The 8,449-nt window shown below is 40.5% G+C and overlaps 1 protein-coding gene across 1 annotated transcript; it reads left to right on the top strand.

The window, feature by feature from the left end:
• Positions 1 to 1,230: 1,230 nt before the first annotated feature.
• Positions 1,231 to 6,952, top strand: ZNF706 (zinc finger protein 706). The gene is made up of 4 exons (XM_053466955.1): positions 1,231 to 1,390; positions 4,154 to 4,290; positions 5,366 to 5,469; positions 6,703 to 6,952. The coding sequence occupies exons 2-3, from the start codon at positions 4,156 to 4,158 to the stop codon at positions 5,459 to 5,461; spliced, it is 231 nt and encodes a 76-aa protein (XP_053322930.1). The 5' UTR covers positions 1,231 to 1,390; positions 4,154 to 4,155; the 3' UTR covers positions 5,462 to 5,469; positions 6,703 to 6,952.
• The last annotated feature ends 1,497 nt before the right edge of the window (positions 6,953 to 8,449 follow it).

Genomic DNA, 8,449 nt, shown 5'->3' with positions numbered 1-8,449 from the left:
TGAATTGATCCCCCAGTGTAAGAAAGGGCATTGAGGCACAGGGCAGGCCAGGCACCGGCAGACCGACACATCCAGCCACAAGACCTGTAGGTACAGTTACACTGTGTGCAAGCCCAATAGAATGCCTATTTTTGTCACTATTATTTATCAATAAGGATGAAAAATAATATATGATAAGCTAGAAAGATGATACAAAATATTATTGACATTCCAACTCCCATCAGTCTATAACTGCTGCTGCTGCTGCCGCCAAGTTAAAATGGCCGCAGCGCACTTATACATACCTGAGAACTTCTGAGCTCCGGCTACCCGGAGCCTTCTCTTGGGAGACGCGGCCAGGACTGACTGCTCACGGGCGGTCCCGTGATGTCGGTGGGCGGTCCAGCTGATGTCAGCAGGAAACACCCCCATTTAAATCATACCCATTACCATCAACAAGACCACCCCCTGGTTTTTTTTTTTTGGTACTTCTACTTATCAGTCACTGATATGTACTCTCCTATACCCAGTACCTCCAACTTTACCTCATCAACAAGCGCCAGAAAATGGCTTGCAATAGCAGTGGTGGCAAATGAAAGAATCCCCACTAAATGTCTGCACTTTTGCAATTCGCTTTTGGCAGTTTCATCAGGGATCACCCTAATTTACGGAAACTTGTGCAAATGCACAAAACAGGCAATTTTCATTACATTAACTTTAAATAGCGCCAGCAGATTCCATGGGGCTGTTAAACAGTAAAATAATTTCAAATCGCACCCATAACAAACATACAAAAGGAGAAGACGGCCCTGCTCTTCCGAGCTTGTTAAATAAAAAAATAAAAAGTCGTACAAATCCAAATGCATAAGTCTAATACCCAATATTAATTTATACTCAGTATTACTTATGAACCCAATATTACTTTATATTATATTTCAGAACGTATTAGATTCAGAAGGGAAACCAGGTAAAACTAATGGGAAAAAATAATGTCTTTTGCTGGCATGAGACCACCTCAGGTCACAAGGAGCGGGTGCAAATAAGGTCACAAGAGGACTACAGCTATTCGCCTCTCCATGTCTAGGCTGCCCAGCAACGCCAGTCCCACCCTGTAACCTCTTATTACATCACCCTCCGTGAATTTCATTGGCTTTGAGTTCCCAGTGTATTGACGCATTCGCATAACCCTCCCACCCTGCTCTCTCATCGTGGTTCCCTTGGATACTGCCGTTGGCTGGCGCCCTTGCGTAAGGCTGTGCGTGTTGCAGATAGTAGGAGGGTCTTGAGGCGGCGCAGTGCCGGATACGACCAGTCCTACACCCCGCCCTCTTTCTTCCCCAGGGCGCAACTGAGGGCTCTGCAGTACTTCTTCCAGCCGCCTCACCGGCCCGCCGGAGCTTCCGAGCGCACGGTAAGTAGACGAGGTTACCGGGACTTCATTGACGGGTCTGTGGAGCTGTGGATTACGATACTAACTTTACAGTCCCTTCGTGTGAGGCAGCCTACCGTGTAAGGAAGCCTGCCCGCCATGCGCCTGGGCTCTATAGGAGAGACTGCTAGCTCAGGCTGCTTCTGTTCTCAGAACAAGCCGGTACCAGCTAGCCCACGATCTCTATCTGAGGCACCCCTCGTTAAATCCAGCATGGATTTGTGTTTAGCGAGTCCGGCGCGAGAAGGCCTTTGTTTCCTGTGCTGCCTGTAGTGTGATTAATCTTTAACTGTTGTGTCATGATGTGGAAAACGTGACTATCCCCATTACCTAACACAGGCTACCCCAATCTGGTGAGATCGGTCACTGTGCTGGTTTGTGCTACAGTGAACCTGAGCCTGCGTATCCCGACCTTGGCCATAAACAATGCTATGGGGGCTCCTCAGAGCTGATATCCCTAAATATTACCCATTTGAATGCTGAGGTGTGTGTGTATATATATATATATATATAAATAAATAAACTGGGGAAGGATGCAGTGGGCTTATTCTTTACCCCCTTGCTACATATTTGTAGGAAAGCTGAAAATGTAGTCGCTAGCCTGATGGCATCTAGCATGTTAAGTGAGATCATGCGCTCGTTGACTAGTTCTTGTTACGTCCTTTATATGCGTAATTGTTTGTTTGAAGATTCATAGTTAGAGTGACCAGCCCCACTAACATATGGAGGTTGTGTGACTGGTGGGCTGTAGGATATTTACAGCCTGTCTAAAAGAAAAAAAAATCCATAGGTTCTGTCTTAATGCTGTCTGTCTTGCTTCTCAGTGATGTGTGGTCGTTATTAAAACCGGCTAAAGCGCACCTTGGGTTTTTAGCGTATTGGTAATGCTGGGCATTTTCATCTAATAGTGTTGAAGGAAAGTTCTTATACGCTGTAGGAAAAGCAGCATGAGGCGTTTAAAAACGCAAGCTCACACTTTTCCACACAGCTACCCTTAACAAGTTCTAACCAGCTTCCAAAACTACCCCAGGTCCCCCATCCAAGTGAAGAAAACCTGATATGAATATTTGTGATTTAATCATATTCAACAAATTCCTTATTTAGAAAGTTTCCACATCCAAAGAGCTCATTAGTAAAGCTTTCTTTTTTGCTTTTATCTACTATTGGCAATGTTTCTTAATTTGTAACCATTTTGCATGTTTAATACAACATGCAGATTGTGTATTTCTTTTGGGGGGGGGGGGTAGGCATTGTAACTTATCATTGCTGCCTACGCTCTCATGTGCCTTTGTGCTCTGCAGGCTGTATCTTTCTAGAAGCTTGTTCGCTGAATGCTAGGCAGCTGTTGGGATTGGGGCTGATGGGATTGGCTAAGGATTTGCAGTCTTGGGGGGTTTAAACAGAGGAAATGACTTCTTGTGTGTGTGTGTGTGTGTGTGTGTGTGTAGATAAGACTAGATATTTTTGTGTGTTCCACATTCATTGTATAGTCATGTAAATGAACACTTTCTTACGTAATTTTGTTCATGGGGCCAGTGGTGTATTGTTCCTTTTTTATTCATAGGTATTCTGAGGTATGCACACAAGGTGACTTTCTAGAAAATACTGTTTCTTTTTAGTAAACTTTATTGTAAAGAATAAGCTGTACTATACAGTCCAAATGTTTAGGTGTAAGTAATAATTTAATAAATAGATATGTTGATATGTTTATTTTTATCATTTAATAAAATGCGAAGTGAGTGAACAGTATTAAAATCAAGTATTTGGTGTGACCACAAGATCAGGGATTTGTTAGTCATATAGTTGGGTGTGTGATCAATTATACCAAACAGGTGCTAATAATCATCAATGTAGGCTGAAACTCCATAATTAACTGAAACAGAAACAGCTGTGTAGGAGGAGTAAAACTGTGTGAGGAGCAGCAAAACTCACTAACAAGGTGAGGCTGCTCAATACATTCAATGTCGAAAGTCATACCTGTGTTCAATGAACTTGCATTCTTGAAATGATAAAAAATAAACTGTTAACATTTTATTTTTGAAATCATTCTTCACACCCGCCTAAAAGTTCTGGACAATGCTGTACGGGAAAGCTACCGGTCTGCTTTAAATATAAACGCCTATTCATTTTGTAAACAGAAAAATGAACTAATTACAGAATTCAATAAAATCTTGAGTTCTCCGAAATGTCCTGTATGTTTTCTTTGTATGGACAGATACAATAAAGAAATGTATGTCTATTACAAACCCATCTTATACGTATACTCTTTGGAAAGGTGTCTTAACTTCTCAGGAGCAGCAATGTTTGGGGAGCCCTTGTAAGGGATAGGCGAGGAGAAGCACGAGAACTTGAGAACATGAAATTAAGTAGCTAATGCTGGCCCAGCCACAGGTTTCTTCCAATCTGCCAGCAATCATTTACTCGTGCTGAAAACTGTTATGCTTGCCCTTTAAGTAGTGGCCAAGAACATGGTTAAGTATCGAACATAGATAAAAGTATTGATACAGCGTAACAGTCAGCTACATATCTCTGAACACACACAGGTTGTATTTGGGCAAAGGAAATAATCTTTCTTCAGAATGGAAACTAACAGCTGTTAAGCGAACAGCAGTTCACAGCATGAGTTTCATCATTCTTGTGTGTTGTTCTTCCAGTAAGCAAATAAATTGGATATGTGCACCTGTTAAAGTGGCGTTCTTTAGTTTCCATCTGCCTATAAACTGTTTAAATCTTAACATGTTGCAGACATGGCTAGAGGACACCAGAAGATCCAATCACAACAGAAAAATGCAAAAAAGCAAGCTGACCTGAAGAAAAAACAAGGGCATGATCAGAAAGCTGCAGCCAAAGCTGCCCTGGTATACACCTGTTCTGTGTGTAGGGTAAGTATATGGCCCTTTGCCTGTTCCATACAACATAATTGGTTTTAAGCCACCGTTTGTATTTTTCCCAACTTATATTTTGCAACTAATGCTGATCGGTGGCAAAGGAGACACGCGTTTGTTCCCTCAATGGTAACATCGACTGATGTCCTGGATGTCGCCAGCCTCGACCTAATAGTGCCTTGGTCTCCTACACTATCTTTTATACTACCTCGGATAACATCACCCGTTTCTGCACTATCCTGGCATATCCATAATGTAAGAAAATAATGTAATGTTTGAAAAAGTTCCCCAGAGACATATTACCCAGAAAACTGTAAATCTGACATGATTGCCTCCTTTAGATCTTCCCATTTCCATGATTACATAACTGATGCCATCGAAGGCTTCTAGTTTAACCTCCATGAACTATGTAGGAATGGTGCCTGGCTTCTTCATGGTTTAACAATAATCTTTCAACAGCCATCACGCCAAAAGCTTTATTCTTTTCTTACCCACCTATATGCATGTATATAGGCACTTTGTTGCACATTAAAGCACTTTATATTTATTGTTTGAGTGTGAAGCCTGAATATTTATCTCTTCATGGTTCCAACACAATCTTAGTATTGCCCACACATGCATAACAAGGCTTCTTACATCTCAGAATTTAGCAGAAAAGCAATTTCCTCTTCTTAAGTCAGTCTATTTAGCGTCTTACACAGGAAAAAAATGCATTATACAAGGTAGAGATTTTCTCCATTCCATTACGAGTATGCATCTGTTTAGAAAATAAATGTAGAGCAAATATTAAATTAACGTTGGTGTGGATGCTAACTAAATTAGGTCAGTTTAATATTACCTGCTGTCTCTCCAGTAAATCCCCATCTTCCAACACAACACATGTGAATTTCCAATAACATAATACATTGAGAACACACCACTGTTAAAAAGCAAAGCTTGACTAAACACACAGCCATTATCCTGCAGTCAGCCAATTCTATGCCTTACTAATAAATGGAGCACGTATACACGCATGTAGACATATTTGCAATGCTGTTTTTGTTTTTGTAAGCGTTCTCTTCTTTATGTGCAGACTCAAATGCCAGACCCCAAAACATTCAAGCAACACTTTGAGAGCAAGCATCCAAAGGTCCCCCTTCCTCCAGAATTGGTTGGTGTTGAGGCCTAGATCATAAGGTAAGGTGAAGGAAAGACCATGATAAACAGGCTAAAACTTAAAACGTGCTGCTCATTGTCGGCACATGGAGACCACGTTTACATTTATTCACCTTAATATTTCAACATTTGCGTTAAACCATTTTGTTTACCAGTAAAGTGTGACATAACACGATTGTTTGTCTTTTTCTCTATAAAGAATGACTGTATTAAGCTGACATTTCCAGCTTGACAGGGAAGCATTGAGGAACTATGATGAGTTAAAAACTAAAGGCATCTCAAAGTTCTGGTAGAAATACTGCTCTTTTCCGAGCATTCAACATCAATACTGTACTGCCAGACAGAAAAATAAAATAAAAACAGACTGGTTGGTAATTTTTTCTTCATTTCCTATTTGAGGTCAGCTTGTGCTAAATGCTATGCTGAACCTGCCTCACCATGACTATTGCAATGCCTGTTTGGAACATATTGGCAGACTTAGATCAGTTTATTAACCACAATCGCTGTACCTCCTGTTGTATATAGCCTAGGGGCCCCTCTAGGCCTGACCCATGGCAGTGCACTAACAGTCATCTGCACGCCACAGTCCTCTCTGCTGTGTCCCAGAATATATTTGTCTTGAATGGTTTGAGGACAAACATAAGGCACAGAGAAAAGGCGAGAGGTAGTGTGGCTGGCTGTTGTATCAGTGACAGGGAAGTTCTAGAAACAAAGATGGTGCGGCTTCTCTGAAGAAGTGAGTTTTGAGATGTTTCTTGAATGTTGGGAGGGAGGGTGAATGCTGAAGGTTCAGTGGAAGTAGATTCCAGAAATATGGGCCAGCCTGAGTGAAATCTTGTAGACAGGAAAAGGAAGAGGTGATAAGTGAGGAGGAGAGCCTTAGCCCATGGGAAGAACGTGACTAGGAGAGTATCTGCTTATGATGGCAGAAATGTATGGAGGAACAGTGTTATGGAAGGCTTTATATGTTAGTACCAGGATTTTAAATTTAATTCTTAAGGTATTAGGGAGCCAGTGTGCAAGGAAGATGAGTCTAGCAGCAGCGTTTAGGATAGACTGCAGAGGAGCGTTATGTTCAATTCAATCCTCAAGACACCCACATTGCCAAAATCTTATGATCTCTCTAAATCCTGGTTTGTTGGCTTACTTCAGTGGGCTGGTATCCTGTCTCAAATAGCGACAATATGATCTGTAATAGTTTGGCTATTTTTTTAAATGTACACTAAAATTTTATTTTTTTTTTCTAATTTTTAGATTTCTTCCAAAGTACTGACTGTTGCCATTCCCTGGCTTATCTGAAATGGGGCTCTGGAAACATCCATATTTTTATGCTGTTCCCTTTGTGGGGTTCATAAAATATCCTCTGTAAATGTACAGTTATTTACTAATTTGTAAATCTCTCAAGTTGGGCAAGTCATGGAAATTTTTACAGTTGTAATTATATTGGTTTGATGTCCATAATGTGTATAATTTGTTCAATAAAAGTAGTACCTTGATTTTAAAATGTAGTGCTTAATTTTGTTGCCACTATGAATGGTGACAATGTGGCACAGTAACAAGTCCTGTAGCACTCCTCTTGCATATGTTTTGGTGTTTGTGCAGTTAATTGGCTGTGATGGATTCACCTTTGTTTGGTAAGACTTAACCTCTGTTAAATCAATGAGACATTGCATTTAACAGTGAAGGCGGTTTTTTGCTTTGGTGTATTCAATTTTTACTTTATCTTTCTTCTGGCACAGTACACTAGTCTGCATGTCTTATCTGATTTCCCTTCAAGGTTTGCAGACCTGACAGGCTTTTGTACACAAGTGAAACTACACATTATCGATACGAACAATAAAGAAAAACTTTTTTTTTTTTATGAATGGCTTATATTGAGTAACATATCAATGCTGTACAAATAGCACAGTAGGGTTTACAGTTACAGAATTCTTGTACAGAACGGTAGCTGCTCTGCTTGCCATAACGGCCTAATTGCTCACTGTTTCGTTATTGGTAGCCTCATAGGAGATATGTAGTTGGCAATGTGGACAAAGACTGCCAGCTTATACTTCGTAGCAGCCCTCTAAGGCTCTATTTTTAGCAATTGCGGTAAGCGATCACTAGATATTTTCCTGTAGTATAGACGGGCAGCTTTGCCTTCTGTAGCAGATACCTCCTTTAGATTCTCCTATGCATTGTAAAGGTCCAACCCCAGTGAGCTCCTGCTTTAGGGAGAGCATGGCTGACCCTGCGTAATGCATAATTTTGGCCGTCACTGTTAAAAGTGTACTGTAAGGAGAGAGTTTGCTTTATTTCTCGTTTGCTCCATCTCGAAGGGCTGAGCTGGCCCTGTAAAATGATTTAAATGAGGTGACATTTCACCAATTTCTTGACACTGCTCAAATACAGTATGAACAAGTAAAAAGCTTTGTGATATCTGGCTTTCTACAACCTTCTCAGTTACAGATAAATTACTTTTATTGCACGTGTCCCTCAAGGATATGGGTGGATGATTGCACTTCCAGCTCCAATTTACTTGAGTTTTCTAAAAATGATGTTGAATGCCTTTCATTAGTTGGAAATGATGATGAGCCAATGTAATTAAGGAATAGATATCCTGATTAATTGGAGAAACCTAATTTTGCAAATTATTTTCAGGAAGGGTAGCAACAGAACAAGCAAATTTTTTAAGCGTTTTGAAGAGCGGATGATTAGTAGGATGTTCTTAATAGTCAATTTGTACTTTGATCGCAGACCTGCAGTTTTATAATTCTTGGTGCATCTGTGATACAAAATTATTAATGTCTGAGATATGACGATAAATACAAATAAGGTGGTTTCTTTTCCAAGACTAACCAGAAAGGTCACACGCAGGACTGGTGTTAACCACCAAGCAAGAGCGGTTCACATGCTTTCCTTCCAGACCAATAAGTAGCTGGAGAAATGTCAGAAGATTGACCCAGTCAATATTAAAGCAGCCTATTTACAAAAGAAGTTCTGCAGGAGTTTGCATCGCTAC

This window comes from Spea bombifrons, chromosome 5 (genome assembly GCF_027358695.1).
Source record: "Spea bombifrons isolate aSpeBom1 chromosome 5, aSpeBom1.2.pri, whole genome shotgun sequence".
NCBI lineage: Eukaryota > Metazoa > Chordata > Amphibia > Anura > Pelobatidae > Spea > Spea bombifrons.
This window is presented reverse-complemented; position numbering and strand designations above follow the sequence as displayed.

Excerpts from the sequence above, each read along its gene's own strand:
- ZNF706 (XM_053466955.1), top strand. The coding sequence starts at position 4,156 with ATGGCTAGAGGACACCAGAAGATCCAATCACAACAGAAAAATGCAAAA. Across the intron at positions 4,291-5,365 it reads ACACCTGTTCTGTGTGTAGG|ACTCAAATGCCAGACCCCAA; the intron begins GTAAGTATATGG and ends CTTTATGTGCAG.